Source organism: Vanellus vanellus (genome assembly GCF_965231255.1).
Source record: "Vanellus vanellus genome assembly, chromosome: 10".
Lineage (NCBI taxonomy): Eukaryota > Metazoa > Chordata > Aves > Charadriiformes > Charadriidae > Vanellus > Vanellus vanellus.
This window is the reverse complement of record NC_138915.1, coordinates 18308085-18325481: the sequence shown is the minus strand read 5'-3', so window position 1 is coordinate 18325481 and position 17397 is coordinate 18308085. Positions and strand designations below refer to the sequence as shown.

At 36.1% G+C, this 17397-nt stretch overlaps 1 protein-coding gene across 1 annotated transcript in view; it reads right to left on the bottom strand.

The window, feature by feature from the left end:
• PCDH11X (protocadherin 11 X-linked) overlaps nucleotides 1–8464 on the bottom strand; it is a gene marked incomplete at both ends in the record, with an annotated part of 464576 nt that extends 456112 nt beyond the window's left edge. The window contains one exon of the mRNA XM_082488334.1: nucleotides 7925–8464. Coding sequence (XP_082344460.1) covers nucleotides 7925–8464 — 540 coding nt within the window. The remainder of the gene's footprint in view (nucleotides 1–7924) is intronic.
• Between the last annotated feature and the right edge of the window lie 8933 nt (nucleotides 8465–17397).

Genomic DNA, 17397 nt, shown 5'->3' with positions numbered 1-17397 from the left:
GGTATATATGTAAAAACAAGACAGAAATGCAGGGGGAGCTGATTGTTGCATAAAACAAGTTCAGAAACAAAGCTATTATCAGACAAAAGCTTGAGTGAACAGAAGATCATTAACTTCTGAAAATATATTTGTGTTTTAAGAACTGATTTCTAGAGTAAAGGACACTTACTTATGAAGTTAACTCCAAAACTGTTGTGTCAAAGTTATTACCTCACCTGAAACCAACTGATCTCAGGTTTCTGGAACAAAAAGGCTCTGTCCCCAATCAGAGTCAGCATCTGAAACTCTACACAAAGGTACTAAGGACAACGTTAAGTAAACTGCATAATCAGTGCAAGTGTTACATATTTGTAAACAATTTTAGACTGTGAGGCTTAATCTTTCAAAGAAATGAGTCTTTGTACTAGCGCCTAAACTTCCCTATAGCTGAAGACTAACTTTCAAATCTAGCCCTGTCTTGCAGCACATTACTACTTCATAAGTAGAATAAAACAAACAATAAAAATTCCTTAATTACATGGAAGGTAGGCGCAGGAAGATTCAACAGAAATCTGCAATGGCACTTCAACCTCTACAAATGTATATTAAAAGAAATAAGTTTTACAAACAACATCTATTTGTGAAATTGGCCATCTCAGCAAGTCATATTTGTAAATCTTCAAGGGACTGCTGAAATTGTAGTCACTTCAGACCGTAATAATCCCTGTCTCAATGGAAAAGACAAGGAGAGGTAACTACCCATGTGAAAAAACTGAAGCTATGCTATACCATTAAACAAATACACTGATCTTCTACAAGTAACAGAGAAAGGGAAAGATGTTTCAGTTCTGACCTATTCCCCACTGCTGCTGTGGACTTAGAAAAAAAAGCACTCAGCACCATTCAAAAGACAGCCTGCCTGTCCTAGGAAACCTCTACCTTTAAAGGGCAGCTAAAAGTTACCTTAGAAAGACATGTCCAACTCCCCATATTTATTAAATTACAGGCACTAGAGAGTGACCTTATAGCTTGACTGGAGTGCAATTCCAGAGCAAAAAAACTCCTAAATCTATTTTTGGCCTCCCTAATTTCATTACCTTCCCCATCTATGCTGGCACATGACATGGGAAAGAAGACACAGTACTGTTCTGAAAATATATGAAATATATTTCATATGAGCCATGACAATGAAGATGGAAGTTAACCTGTCCTGCAAAGTTATGGTGAATGAAATCCCTATGCTATTGAATTAAGGGACTGTGAAGTAAGAAAAACAAGCCACCTCCCACCCAAGCAGAAACTCAAAATATTAGTCTAATCTATATGTCAGCAGGATGGGGAAATAAACCCCAAAACCAAAAAAACAACAACAAAACCAACAACAACAAAAATACCCCAAAGCAACAGTCAAATGCTTTTTTAACATGCGTCTTATTTTCACCTTGTATATAAGCACTGTCAAATCTAGGATTTGTTTTAACAAAACCATTATTTCTAAATGTTAGGTTCAAATACCTAAGTACAATTGTTATCTGGGACATCAATATGCATGTAATTGATTTTTGGTTTAGTGTCAGTGAATCTTGAAATATCACTGACCAATTAGCCTTTCTCCAATGACAAGAAAGAAATATTGAAAAGTTACTGTCATTGTCTTATCAGGAAGTCAACAAGTTTCCTATCTGAATCATCTCTTTTCCCGAGTACACATTAAGTCTGTAAACTGAAAATTCCTGGGATCTTGAATAGCCATCTTTTACAATTCCACCATACATCCCTTATACAATTACTAGAAAGTGTTTCTAATTAAAAAAGAAATTAGAAAGCGCAAAAATACTTTGCTACTAGTGGGTTACCATAAATTTACAAAGGACTTTTGGTAAATCTAATCTTATTAGTGTCTTACTGCAATATTCAGCAAGACCTGACAATATTAATAAATGCCTGTTTACATGTAGAAAAAACTATCTTGGCAGTTTTTTCACAAAAGGCAGATGTTGATAACAACCACCCAAGGCTTTCTGTGACCTATTTAAAGGGCCAATATACCACTTCATTGCCCTCTCATACTGCTGAAGCCTACACAGAATCCATGTTAATTTCATTATGATTAGCTGTGGGATGCTCCCTCAATTCAAGCATGGTTTGAGAGTAGAAGTGATGGTTGCTACTTCAGCTTCCATTTAAAGGAATGACAGCATAAAAAAGGACAGAAATGAGAAGTTCAAGCAGCTGATGCTTGGGACAGTGAAGATGATCTGGTGAACACATGTGTTAAGAAAACATTATGTCTGTGTCACTGCGGACTGAGTTTGCAGGGACTTTAGCCATGCTTTGTTCCTTTCTCTTTATGTACTGAACCAATCAGACAGTATTGGTGCAACATTAAAACACAAACAGGCTATAGAGAAGTTTTGTTAGTCAAAAACGCTAACAGTGGAGGAGGACAATCAAATTTGTATCACTGTTTAAGATATGATTAGCAACAACGATTTCATTAATCTGAGTTTCTGGTTCTCATTTAACTACAAATCTAGTCTCACTCACAGTGACATTAGCTACTTGATCCAGAACTACTGTGAGGCTCAGAAATAACCTAGTCGCAAGAGCAGGCTTCAAATACAATGAAGATTTGTGGTCTCCTTCTTCCACTGGTTTGATAAACTGTATCAGAAAGAACGAGAAAGCTTCTATTGAAAGACTTCACAAGAGATGATCTACAATAGCAAGAGGTAACTCCTCATCAGAGGCAGGACTGACATGTTTTGAGACTGACTAAGAATCTATTTTGTCAGATTACAGTGGTATGAACTGACAGCTACAAAAAGATTATTATTCTAGAAAAAATGCACCAGCTGCTTCTGATAAGTAAAAACAGGAAAATTACTGTAATAGGTAAGAGTAGCACCAATACAGTTTCTGCAACACATTAAAGCAACAACCTATTAGGACAAAGGATTAGCTCACAGAAGAAAATGGTCTGCTCTCTAGTCCACTGCTAAATCGGTACTGATGCACCCATGCAACATCTAGTGTATAAGGTACACCTAGTTGAGAAGAAATGCTAAGTAATCAATACAAAGAATTTAATTTAAGACATGTACTTATAGGAATCCTTTTGGAAGTATGCACGTGACTCTCCATTACAGTGCTCTGAGCTGGAATTCTATTCAAAACTTGCTCTGAAACAGCTCACCTTTTTAACATCTAAGAAAACAAAGAAATGCTTCACAGTAAAATCTTCATAGTCTAAGCAGAGGCCTGCAACACCTCTGAATTCTAAAAGTATTAATCAGGTTATACTAAATATTAGCTTGCCTTGAATTCAAATATAAATGTACTGAAATAGTGTAATCAACAACAGCATGTAAGTATTTTTAACACTGTGGTGGTATTGCCAGATACAATGTACATTTTACATCAGTATATAAGTAATGTGCACGCCCTGAAGAGGTGAACAAAGACCTGTAGGCTTAGCTGCCTACCAGGGTTGAAGCCCAACAGCAGTGTTTGTAGATTCATCCTAAATCAGAAATCAGTGCTTATTAACATTTCAATTTAAAATTTGCTCTTGCATCCTGCTGTTTTAACATACTACTTTTGTTTATGAATGCCTGTCTCTCTTTTTCCCCCCTATCATTCCCAGTTTATACTTTAAGTAGTTATCTCAACTGAGACAAAATCATTGTTTTTCCATCTGGCCATTTCTTTCTCTGAACTACTTCACTAACTGCCTTAGCTGCCCCTTCTACTACCTCCTACTGTCAGTGTTATGCCATCTTTCTGCCCCATCTAGACTTGGAGCTGTTTCTCATTCTAAATGCTTTTGCTTTTATTTTTAAATCACATCTAATTAAGTTTTCCCTCCCTAGTCTTTTTCATAGTAAACACTGTTTACTATTTGCCATTTGAACCCTTAATGTCATCCTATCCATGGTCAGCTTCAGGCATCTCAGCAAAGAAACACGATCTTTTATAATGTTATCCACAACAATTTCTAACAGCAAGATGTCTTGCACGACTGTTTCCTGGAAACCTTTTTTCTACAGAGAGGGGTGGGGGGGAGAGAAATTCATGCAATGTTAAAGCATCATTACTTTTAAATAATTCAATGTTTGTAAACTTCTACCAGAACAACTCTCCATCAATTACTAGTGCTATTACATTGGCTGGGTGGGAGATATTTGCAAATTGTTGCAACTCATTTTCTACATAAGGAAACAATAAGTACAATTCAAAAGCTATCCAAAAGACATTTGGATCTTCCTTTAAAAATAATAAAACCACTGCTTTCTTTAGAATGTCTCTTAGAAGTCATCCTCTACATAACTTCTAAGTAAGTCTTACAAGAAGAAATGCAGAGGTTACATAAAACTGTTGTCTTTTTAGAGTTCACGCATTTCAGACAGTATATAGTTGAATCACAGACACCTGTAATGTTTTGAAGTTGCAGCACCATGAATCAGTTACATGTAAAGAAGTTATTTTCTATTGAGGTACATTTTGAGAAAATGCAGGCAGGCAAAAAAATATCTGAATGCTAATTTGTGTGCCAATTAAAGCGCTCTCTTGTATTAAAAAATAAAATATCAAATCCTCTGTTATGAAACTTCCAATACTGAACCCAAAATATGAGAATACCCCTTTTACAATACTTTGTTTTCTTCTATTTTAAAAGGATTTTTAGAAAGAGGCAGAAGATTAAAGTAACATGAAAGTCTGTCATATAGTTAAAAGACTTCATAATTACCTACTTTGCAAAAGAAACTGAATACAAAACTATATGCAAACTTTTCCCCATACTTTGAGGGCCACAAAGCTAAGTGTGACAAAGTAAGGAAATAGTGTAACACACAAATGTTACCTTCCGAAATAAGATACAGTTTCTGAAAATGTGTTAAAAACCCATCAACTGTGAGTTTCTAGTGAGATGTTTTTTATTTTTTTAATAAAAATCCAATAAATCCAATCAATCTTCTGGTGAAATAGGCCTCAGAAGAATCACATTTTAGCTAAACTTTTTAAAAAAGTGAAATGTAACTGAAGTACTTTCTCTTGGTTGCACAGCTTGTCAATTTGCTATTACTTTCTCCAAAATGTAGAGCAACACATTTCACTATTGCTGCATGCATACTAAAGCATTAGCCTTTGCGCTTCTATGAAGTGACATGCATATCTTATCATCTCCCACTCCTCTGCCATCCTCCAGATATGCTGCCCTGCACATCATCTTCATGCCTGCTGCTTCCCAGAATTCCCCACAACACTCATTTCAGCCCTGCTAGACTCATTCTGTTTCAGAAGGCAAGACAGTTTCACGTGCTGCTGTATCCATACTTTTGTGTATGCTGGTTATAAAAGGAAAGGTCAACACGCATCAGAAGCCAGAAGACTTTAGTATCTTTATACCCAAAAAACCAGCATAGGATAACGCACACAAGAAGAGCGTTTTGGGAGAAAAGGCAAGCAACAACAGCCTTGTGTGCCTGTCACCCTCCCTCCTAGTATTTCAGTGTTACCCAAGAAAGAATTCTCAGGCATCGCTCTTCCCTTCTTTTATCTCCCTATTCTTCTCCAGTGACAGATGGATCTTTGTATATGCTACATTCCTTGCCTGCTCACCAGAATCCTTCATTTCTACTACTTTTTACTCCCTCTTCTTATATGATCACTTTTGGTATAACATTGTAAAAACTACCAACAGAATAACATCTGGACATTGCTATTCCAAACAGTGTCTGGCTGTCATAAACCTCTTCCTGGTTTTACAGATAATTTCCAAGGTATGTTAAATTCCTAGCTTATTTAAAGGCAGTGGATCCATAACTCAAAAAGTACCTGACCAACAGGCATGCAAGAGAAAAAATGGAATTAATTCATTTAGGAGATCTGTCTATAGGGCTGTGATTTTACAAAATTTTCTTTTGGTCGCAGCATGTACACCACAAGAATTCTGAACTTTCAGTCCATACCAGCGTGTGTTCATCCACATCACCTTTCTCTCCCTTATGTGGCAAAAGCAGGTTTTCAGAGACACTTGCGGAAACATCTAACTGACTTTCTTTCCCTCTTCCCCCCCACTTCAAATACCGACTTTTTTTTTCTTTTTTTTTTTTTTCCCCTAAAGTTATTTGCACATCTCGGTGAAACCTGGCTCTCTGGCAGACCATCTCATCTCATCTCATATTAGATCTTCAGACAAGGCCTTACACCCTATACTACTTTTGGTACGGGGCTGCAGCTTGTATTTTAGATGAGCTCCCACTTGTGTGATACAAATATGCTATCATTCTGCTGATCTGTTACATTCTGTTTCTGAACACACAGTCCAAAAATAAACTCACAAAACAAGACTGCTATTGTGCTCACTCAATCCCAGAGACTCCTGCTTTTGCTGTTTTCTAATTTTGTCCTTTTCCTAGAATAACAGCACATTTCTCTCAGATTTATTAACTAACGTTTCTCTTCTATTTTGCCACATTTTATCTGTAGCCCCAGATTCTTTATTATATTCTACTCCCACTGTTATTTATTTAATATTCATTCCCCAGATTCTCGTTTAAAATGCCAAATAAAGAAGACCGCATCCTACTAGATGCTTTGGGTTAGCTATCAAAAAAACCAAACAAACAACAAACCTACATGTCATCTGTCTGCTCTCAGTATAACCTAGGAATTTAAGTTTTAAAGAGCTTACTACAAGACCTCAAACTTTGTAGTAAGTTCTTGAAAAGTGCTAAATTCCTAGGCTACACTGAGAGCAGACAGATGTATGTGCTGATTTTTATTTTTTTTTTTTGTCAGTCAGATAGCTAACCAGAAGCGTCCAGTGGGATGCAGTATTCTGAAAGATGTTTTTATGTCCTTGTCACTGATTAGTACCCGCACTGCCACAACTACTTGAAGTTGTAAGCAATTTAAAACAGCTAAAATAAGGCAGTACTTTATTTGTATTAAATTGCTAGTAAGTACCGATATCAGTGAAAATTAGCTATCGAGTCAATCAAGAAATATATTGGCCTATACAGTCTATATTCTTCCAGTCAGTAATGGGGGTGTCATACTATCTGCTGAGCAGTCAAATTACCCAATAGCTCCCTATTCCAAATCAAGGGAAACAAAAACATTTTCAGCTTCCCGCGGAAAAAAACAAGAGTTTGATAAGTTCCTTTCCTGTTCTAAAATTTCTGCTTAAGTAAACTCAAATGAAAATAATTCTTTATTTAGCAATCACACTCTTACACAGCTTTTTTACATGTTATTCTTTTACTCCCTAATTGCAGTTCTCCTGTCATTTGCTAGAAAGAGTAAAAGAAGCAACAATATGAAATATCTGCTCTCAAAAGGCCCCTGGCACTGCTAGCCTTGTATTCATGCATATCTTGGATTTTCTCCTGCCCAGACATTATGCCCACCCAAACATTACAAAACTGCTTTGACAAACGAACATCTTTTTCATTCTGGAATAGCTCATTCGTATAGAGATAAGCATCACATCATATAAGCTTCTGGGCTTCTACTGCTCAACTCTACCTACCAGTCATGCAAGAGAGGGACATAAATCCAATGCAAAATATTGTTCCACTTGGTGCTGTCATGTTGGTGGCAATAAGAACACATCTTTAATGGTCCAAGACAACCATTTTGTTACCCAAAGTGTACTAACACTTTGAATGCTGGTGGAGAGTTCATGAAGACACGCGTGTTTCATCATACTGTTACACAGATAGACATACGCATACATAAACAGCTTCCCACAAAGTGAAGATAAGATGTACTAGAATGCACTCACAGGTACAGATTAACATTTCTAGACAGGTATCTGCAGTGTACCACTACTGTGGTGCACAGCTTCATACTTCTAATCGGCTGATGAGGACTGGAAACATTTGTAGGAAAACAGTAACACAGACAGTAACGTGGAAGAAACATAGAAAAAACCCACCTTAAGGAGTTCATAATGTTGAATACCATTCACACCAATGTCCGGATCGATGGCAGATGGGACAGAATAGCGAGAATTAATTGCTGTGTTTTCAGGGATAGAGATGTTAATAACTGTTGAGGGGAAGAGGGGGGCATTGTCATTTATATCCTCTATTAGGAATCTGATCTTCACCAGTCTGAAAACTTCATCAGGCAAAACAGCAACCTCCACCTCATAAAAGCAGCGATTCTCACTAAAGATGCCAGAGCACAGCTTCTCTCGATCTATGCGGTTTGCAGTTGTGAATATCTCACCAGTGTTCTCCTCCACCCGTACTAATGGTACATCACCAGTCTTATACACAAGTTTGAACTGTAGTGGTGAGGAAAGGGGCACGTCTGGGTCCAGTGTTAGGTTAAGATCCTTGAGCAAATTGCCAATGAGAACATTTTCAGGCAGTTCTTCCCGCACGGTGTAATTCTTCTCCTGTGCGCCAGATTGAAATACAATACAGGCTAATAAGACCGCCAAGAGGTAGGTTCCAGACAGCAAGTCCATCTCCAGAATGACTAATGAGTATTTGTGTAGAACACCAAGAGTAGCTAGAAAAAGGAAAAGAAAGAAAAATTCTTAAAAATTTACAGTATATTATGTTTTTAAAGTGACGAAGACATGAAAGGAGTACCTTTCCTATAGCAAATAACCTTAACTGTTTGAAAACCCTATTAGTAAAGTGATATTTGACTTAACAATCCTTCATAAAATGTATAAAGTTTCTTGCAAAATTTTTTACTTAAAACTGTTTACTAAACACCAAGGCAAGAATCTTATGAGTGAATCAACAAATAAACACAAAAATCCCTATTTCCAGCACAAGATTTTCCTTTGGTCCTTAAGAAAACCTCTTCCTTTGAACCCTCTGCCACATTATCCCCATTTTTTTTTTTTGTTTACAAAGAAAAAAGCAGGTAAGAAGTTTGCAAGCAACCATCTGCTGAGAACCAAGTTTTTTTTATACCTCTTGCTCAGAGACAGGAAACCAACACCACTTATCTTAATTTTCCCCTAAGTCTTGTACTGAAAAAATTATGTAATGTTTGTTAACAGCAAAGACATCTGGCTATTTTTAATACAGGAACTTAAACTGGCAAGAAAATGTTATCACAGAATGGTAGGGCTTGGAACGGATCTCTAGAGATCATCTAGTCCAACCCCTCTGCCAAAGCAGGTTCACCTAGAACAGGCTGCACAGGATTACGTCCCAGCAGGTTTTGAATATCTCCAGAGAAGGAGACTCCACAACCTCTCTGGGCAGCCTGTGCCAGTGCTTTGTCACCCGCAAAGTAAAGAAGTTTCTCCTCATGTTCAGATGGAATTTCCTGTGTTCCAGCTTGTGCCTGTTGCTGAGCTCCACTGAAAAGAGTCTGGCCCCATCCTCTTGACACCTGTCCTTTACATATTGATAAGCATTGATGAAATCTTCTCTCAGCCTTCTATTCTCCAGGCTAAAGAGACTCAGGTCTCTCAGCCTTTCCTCAAAAGAGAGGTGCTCCAGTCCCCTGGAGCATCTGCTGGAGTCTCTCCAGTAGCTGTCTTTCTTGAACTGGGGAGCCCTGAACTGGACACAGGACTCCTTATGTGGCCTCACCAGGGCAGAGCAGAGGGGGAGGATAACCTCCCTTGACCTGCTGGCCACACTCTTTTTAATGCACCCCAGGATACCATTTGCCTTCTTGGCCAGAAGGACACATTCATGGCTTATGGTCAGCTTGTCCACCAAGACTCCCAGGTCCTTCTCTGCAGAGCTGCTTTCCAGCAGGTCAACCCCTAACCTTTACTGGTGCATGGGGTTACTCCTCCCTAAGTGAGATGTCTGTTATCTAGATGGAGTCTGGTGAACTTCAGCCAACAATGGGTGGAAAGCTGTCTATCACGGGAACAGTAATACAGAAGTCCCTTTCTTAAAGATGACAAGATCTGATTTCATCTTTGGAAGTAAACATAAATACTAGTACTCGATTCACTGAAAATTGGGTTATACGTCTAAAGAGCAGTGCATGAATTTCAACACAGAAGGAAAATGGCAAAACATCAAAAGTTTTTGATGTAGAACTAAAGCTAAAAGACTTTTTCTAGCAGGATGGGTAAATTTGTAACCCTCTTAGCTCCCCAACTGCCCACCGTATTGCCAGATAATCTCTGTTTGGATGCCTATCAATAACTTGTAAGACAGCTAAGATTTCTTTTGCTTTCTTTGATTTTGGCGGGGGAGGGCGGAGACTATGCAACAATAATTTCCCATCTGGTATGTGACAACATTTAATACATCTCCTGGAAAATGAACTCTAAGAAATTTCATATCATTTTAAATCTGGTGATGTCTGCTCAATACGTGGGCTAAGTACTCAGAGATACCAATACCTTTAAAGCGACATATAGATTTGTTCTGGGCTGAAGAAAAGAAAATTTTGTAGCTTTCAATCTAGTTTCTGAATAACAAAATATTCTCCTCTCAAGACTGCTAACAACCTCAAGAAATACAGAAGTAGAATGGGATGACTGATAGGTACACACAGACATCTATGTACCTGCAGTCTTCAGCTGAGAACTTCTAGAGAAAAAACAGACTATTGAACTCCATGTATAGAATACGCTGCTTTGTCTAATCTTTACATAATTCTGCCCTTCTAGAATTTACAATAATATAGGATAGCATTTCTGTAAGGTAGATGTTCAAGAGTTCCACCTAAAATGATTTTTTTACTTCATGAAGTTTTAGCTCCTACCAACTTAGCATCTGTTTCAAATATACCTGTACCAACTCACCTACATTCTTTTCATTGTGCAGGTAAAAATGTAATTTTTTTTCCCAGCCTTTTCCGATTTTGATCTCCCTGTCATAGCATAGCTTGATTTACTCCTGCAGATCAAGTTGCAGTGGTTGAAGAAATTACTGAAGCCAGCAATTGTCTTCACCCATTAGTTAGTGCCTTTCAGAAGTACAACTTTCAGTATAATTTAAATTAAAACATTTGATTTTGCAGTGAAAACAGATTAGGAACACTTAATATTGCTATTCCATTTCAACTTTGCAACCTGCTTTTGATTGTGAATAAGCAACAGATAAAGAACATTCCAACTAGATCTGCAAGATGTATCTTTCCATGTCAGCATGATTTAACTATAAAGCATTTTCTGGCTTTATGATTATACAAAAGGAGCAACATGAAATAAAAATCCAATCCTGCAAGTCTTCACTTACAAAAAAAGGCATTTCTCACTGGAGTAATTCAATTAACCTGAATGAGATTGCTGACATGGGCGAGATCTGGATAGGCAGTTTATGTGGCACAGTTACCCTATTACCTGTGGTATTTTACTAATTCAATTACTTATTTGCTGTACTTTAGTAATTCAGTATAAGGCACAATACAAGACTAAACAGGCATTCAGGAGTGAAGAATCAGTATAGTATAAACAGTCATTACAATATCAGTCATTACAACTCTAAATATGTGAATGAGGAAGTCATCAGCAGATACTGATTATCATTAATGGTAACACTATGGTAGCAGCATGAGTTTAATGAAAGAACTATGGTGATATTGTACAAATATATTAGTTTGACTATTACAATTGTATTTATTAACTGTCTTTTATTTCTGTAAACACATCTCCAGCAACCATCACCTCACTAAAGTAATTCCCCATGCAAACTCAACCTGCAGAAAGCTCTTATTTCAGGAAAGTACATTTTTGTATCAACTATTATTAAAATAACTATATTTACATTGCTGCCATGCAAAATAGCAATAAAAAATTATGAAGTACAATGAAGAGTTTAAATTTAAATGTTCGCCTCAAAGCAAGATTTCAAAATGGTTGCATGTTCTATGCATACTGGAAAGCACTATTCTGCCACCTTTTCTTCTCTAAGATAAGTTAAACTGAAAAATAATAAAAAAAAAAAACCAAACACAGGGGGGGAGGGGAGTCACAAGGAATTTTAGTCACATTCAAAACAAAAGTTTGTTTTATGTATCAAGCTTTACAAAGCAATTTGAGGATGAGTGCACAAATTGAACAGTCTAAAGAGTTCACGTAAAACTTTCCCAAATCAATTCTCACAGTTCTCATGGTACCAGTAGATAACTTACATTAAAAGTAACTGATAAGCATTCCTATAACCCCAGTTGTAACTGCAGTGGAGATTCGAGGGATTATAAAATAACAACAGCAGGACTCAAAGACGTTTGTCAGGAAAACTGCAGGGTGGAACTACATAGTATTACATTACTATGACTATTTTTATTTACTTTTTAAAAATGAAACAAATTTTGTAACATTTAATTAAACTATTTTTGTGTCATATTACAAATTACATTAAAACATGGAAATAATAGAACAACATTATTATAAACCATGTTATATAAGTGTTAACAGGACTTTTTGTAATGTCATTTACTGCCATAGATTTTCCTGAACTACTAAAGGGGAAAGACACGTAATAGGTAGTGTTATGAGTTTTAACAGAAAACTATTTGGTTTCAAAGTAGAAATAACAACCAACAATGACTTATACTTCTTGAACTTCTGTAGAATACACTATATTTAAATGGCCTTTACCTATCTTTCTCAACAATTCTAGGAACAATTTAGAACCTCTAAAAATTGTTCTAGAGCTGCAGACCTTTAAGGGCAAAAACCACAACATTACTTAAGTTTTCAGCTTAGATATACAGTGGAACATCTTATGCCACAGGGAAAGCGTTGTTAAAGCAACCTATTTCTACAGTCATAGTTGTATGTTGCCTGTCATTTGTGCCACAGCACAAACACTGATAGGAATACTATGGCAACAGCAATTCAAAGAAACAGAGCATGAAGTACCTTCTAGCAACAAAGTATCATCCTGAAAAAGACATTTATGAAATCAGAGTATTTCTAATGACACAAAATATTTAACATATCTCTCATATTCACCTACATATCATTAACATACATACCACAAAAATGGGAAAACAGTATTAATACAAATCCAAAGGCAAACAGAAAGCCTAAAGAAACTTCAAATGGTGATAGCAGAGTCAGACAAAACAGGACATTAAGACAAATTGTTAAAAGAGAGCATGTGAATGGTAACAGATGGTGGGAAAAGTTAAAAAGAAAAAAAAGGAATTGAGCAGAAAGGCAGTCACAGTACAGTGTGTGGAAACAGGCTTTCTTGATGACTGGAGTATAAAGGCAAAAGTAAAAAAAAAGTATGAAAGGTTGAATAGAGTAGTCCAACTCTACAGGACCCTTCATAAGCTCCAGCACTCACTAATGCTTTTACAGTGGTAAAAAAAATTAAGAACAAATAAAATTGTTTAACAGAAGGTACCATTAAGCCTGCCAAACCATTTTCCCAGCTTTCAAAAGAACGCATTGATGTCTGTACTGCTGACTTCTGCAACTAGTAAGGCAAATGGCCCAGATGGACAGGATGGAGGGTAGGAGGAGAAAAAAAAAAAAAAAAAAAAAAAAGAGATTTGCTCTTTGATTTGAGTATCTATGTACTTAAATATACCTGCTTTTTTGTCCAATATTAATGGCATAGTTTAAATATTATCATTGTTCATTATCTTCATTTAGCAGCTGTCAAATCATACCTTGAAAAGTAGACAGAATATAAAAGCTTTAACTACCTAATGGTGTATGATGTGAAGGTAGAATCTAAATCTGTTCTTTATACACAAGGCTCTACCTGGTCCCACCTGAGTGAGAAATCCTGTGGCTTATTACAGCACTTGACTGCTGTTTCTTACTTAAGAGGATCACAGAAAAGTAGTAAATGCAGGTGTCCACTTCAGATGAAACAGCAATACTGTTTCTTGATACTTGGGATATGCTGTGGTAATATTTTGTAACTGCTATATCAAGTTTTAAGAAAAAAGTATTATAGACTACTTTAAAAATTTAGGAATATTACATTGAAGTCCAAAATACTGAAAATATCCAAATACTGAAACCATAATAGAGAAGAAATCCTGAAAAATATCACTCCCGTTCTTATCTTAATTTTCCTCAAGCTATTTTAATTACATGGACAAATTTAGCTAGTACACCGCACTTTTTCAATATAATACCCCTTTCATTTGCTGCTAATTACTCCTTAAATAAGCGTATTTAAATTCTTGTGCTAAAACAGTGTTTCTCAGAGCAAAAGATATCCATGACATGAGCTCTATTTGTCAGTCAATAGCATGATTATAATGTTATTTAACTGAAGACCGAGTTATTTGCAACTATTCCAGTTCAAAAAGGCTCCCTCTAAAGCGTCCATTGATAATTATGCAGTTCTATGCTATATGCCAGAGGTTTTGAATTTCTAAATCATGTTGATACGGATTTCAACTTTATCCTGTAGACCTCAGCTGCTGGATTGTTAGGTAGGATCTTTTCTAGTACTGCAGACTTTTAGAGTTGGGCATTTTGGTTGTTTTTTCGATGTTTTGGTTTTTTTTTTCCCCCGTCTAAGTCACTAACACAGCTGAACATAGCAATGTCTAGCCTTTGTCACTATACATACCATGTTTCATTTATGGAAATGGCTGGTTTTGAAGGTGGTTAACTTTTTTAAAAAGGTAGAGACTTTGCTGGTACTTCTTACTGTTTTTGATGACAATAAGATGCTGCAAAGCTGCTGCTTGACAGGAATTCCCCTCCTTTTTTTAAGGCCAGGCACAAATGATAACAAACAACCTGAACACCTTTTCACCCTCTATAATGTTTCAAAGAGAAATTACTCTGCAGCCATCAATATTTATCCACAGGATCCACTCCCTACATAGTATATATCATGATCACATTCAAAAAAAAAAAAAAAAAACCTACCTCAAAGAGAAACAGACAATTTGTTATATTATCAGGGCTTTCAAATTCATTCCCTCATATGATTTTATTCTAAATCCACTAAGGGACTGATTTATTCTTTGATCTATTTTTTATTAGCACACGATGGTACTGACTTCAATGAGGTTTCTTTAATTTGCCTTTTTTTCCCCTCAGTGATGAACAAAATGAAACTGGAAATTCCTATCACCAGGCGAAAACATCACCCCACATCCACTTAAGTCAACAAAAGAATTAAGTAAGTGTGAGCCACAATTTGCTTACAGTTGCATGCTCTCCTGATTCAGAGTCTTCAAAGCTTTAGAAATAGAGTTTTGGGTTTTATTAGGTTTGTTTGGGGGTTTTTTGTTTTGTTGGGGTTTTTATTGGTTTGTGTTTGGGTTTTTTTTTTTTTTTTACTTATTCATCACAGGGAGTAAGAAATGCTCTTCACTTGAAGGAATAAAAAGTTTATGACCAAATGGCAGATTCTTGCAGCCACACTAAGAAGCACCCAAGGTGTGGAAAACAAGCAATTGATAAATGCCTACTAAAACAGAATTCTATATTCCTGATATTAATCTGCAACTAATAGGACAAGTGCTTGTTAAAACTTGTATCAAGATGCTGGAAACAGTGAACAGAACTATAAATACACAACAAGCAGTGAGCATGCCGAATGGACAAATTGAACTCAATCCCATTGATATATGGCATAAAGAGCAATTATCTTTTAATTGTTTCAAATGAATCCCTGGAAAGCTGAAGTCTCTTTTTTACTAAAATAGTAAGTATGGTCCATGTCTGGATCTAGCAACCACTTTACAAATATTTTAAATCAGAAAATGAGAATATGCAGTACCAAATTTATTTATATACCAGTACCACTAGGAAATACAGTGTTGCTATTAGCAGTGAAACAGTTTTGCACCAGAGATGCATAGAAAGCTAAAGGTTGAGAACAGAAATCTTGGAAAAAAAAGAGTGAAGATCTATCCTGACAAGCAGGGCTAGTTCCATTTTCTTAGAAAGAAACACTGGGATACCTAAACAAATAAGAACAACCTAAGAAAACCAAACCAAACACACATACCCTCTATAAAGCTGCTAAACATTACAACTCCAAAGTTAACACAACATTGGTCTAAAAATCCAAATATATATTCACTAAAATTCAGTGACCATCTTTCAAAAACAATACCAAAAAAATCAACCTATTAATGGTATGATTCATAACATCATTTTCTTAGTGTTATATTTGTGTGTTTGTACACATGAATACATTTTACAAAATAACTGAAAATTGCTCTAGTTTTGTTCCTTGAAAACTTGTTCATGCCTCAAATCTGAAGATTAATTCTCTGCTAAAGCAAACAAGAAAAGTCATTCATGAACCACTGGCAAGAGAATGCGATATCACAATAAGAAATTATGTGAAATCATGTATGCTATCGTTGGATGTATTTCAACTTAGAACACATTTTTATTCATTTAAAAATGAAAGTAAATCTGATTTTAGTCACTTGTGTCAAATCTTTTGAAATGGCAATTGTCAAGATCACCTGTTTCATACATAACGCATTTTGCTTCACTGCCTCACTGCCAGTTATTAACTTTCATTACTGAATGGCAGAAAAATACACTTCAGTAATTCAAGTACTTGTGAATAAGGATAAGAATCTTGCTCACAGTGGAATGCTATATTGTCTATTACTTATTTATACCAAATACAATTCTACCCAGTCATATACATAACAACATTTCTTCATTCTAGAGTAGCAGAAATCAGCTGTCTTCTTCCATCCACCACTTCAGTTCAAAACACAGAAATGATGTAACTACGCTAACTTAAACTTCTTATTTAACCAAAAGTTCTATTTCTGAGAACACTGTTCCCAAAACTTATATTAAAAAAACACCAAAAGAAAACCTACATATATTGCCATTTTCTTTTTTTTTTTAAATTCACAAGTTTAAAAAAAGAAATATTCTATTTATATTTTGTAATTCTTTTTAAACCCAGGATATCTGGAATTTTGCAGCAGTTGCATCAAATTCCTGAAGGGGGGGGGGGGGGGGTGGTGTGTGTGGGGGGGAGTTCTCCTGGGTGTCAGAATTCAAATATTAGACTTCAAATGATACCAGAAGCTTACGTTTTCTATACTTTTCCTTTTCAGTTGCTAACACTCTTACATTTCCATCAGTTTCTCTCTGCATCAGCGTAACATACACAGAAAAGTCTGTGTCTTGTGAAAATACCATCAGAGATTTTTGTAACAAGTTCTTACAGTACTCCAAACCTGAAAGGAAGAGCGTAGCTGAACTTTCACCTTTCACAATTCCTGCTCAGCAAATTATCAGCGTGCCTACATGAAATAGGACCAGAAGATTACAGCAACAAAGCATGTATAAAATACCTTTTAGTATTTGTTTATTTTGTCCTCCCATTAGGCTGTCTGGAAATAGACACTGTGTTCTGTTTCTGATGCTGTAAGGCTTGTGAAGGATCACATTAAAAAAATACAAAATTCATACACTTATGCGGTCCTTAACTAATGTATTTCATTACTTATCATTGTAATTAATAACTACTTAAGCATAAAATAACGTATTTTCTT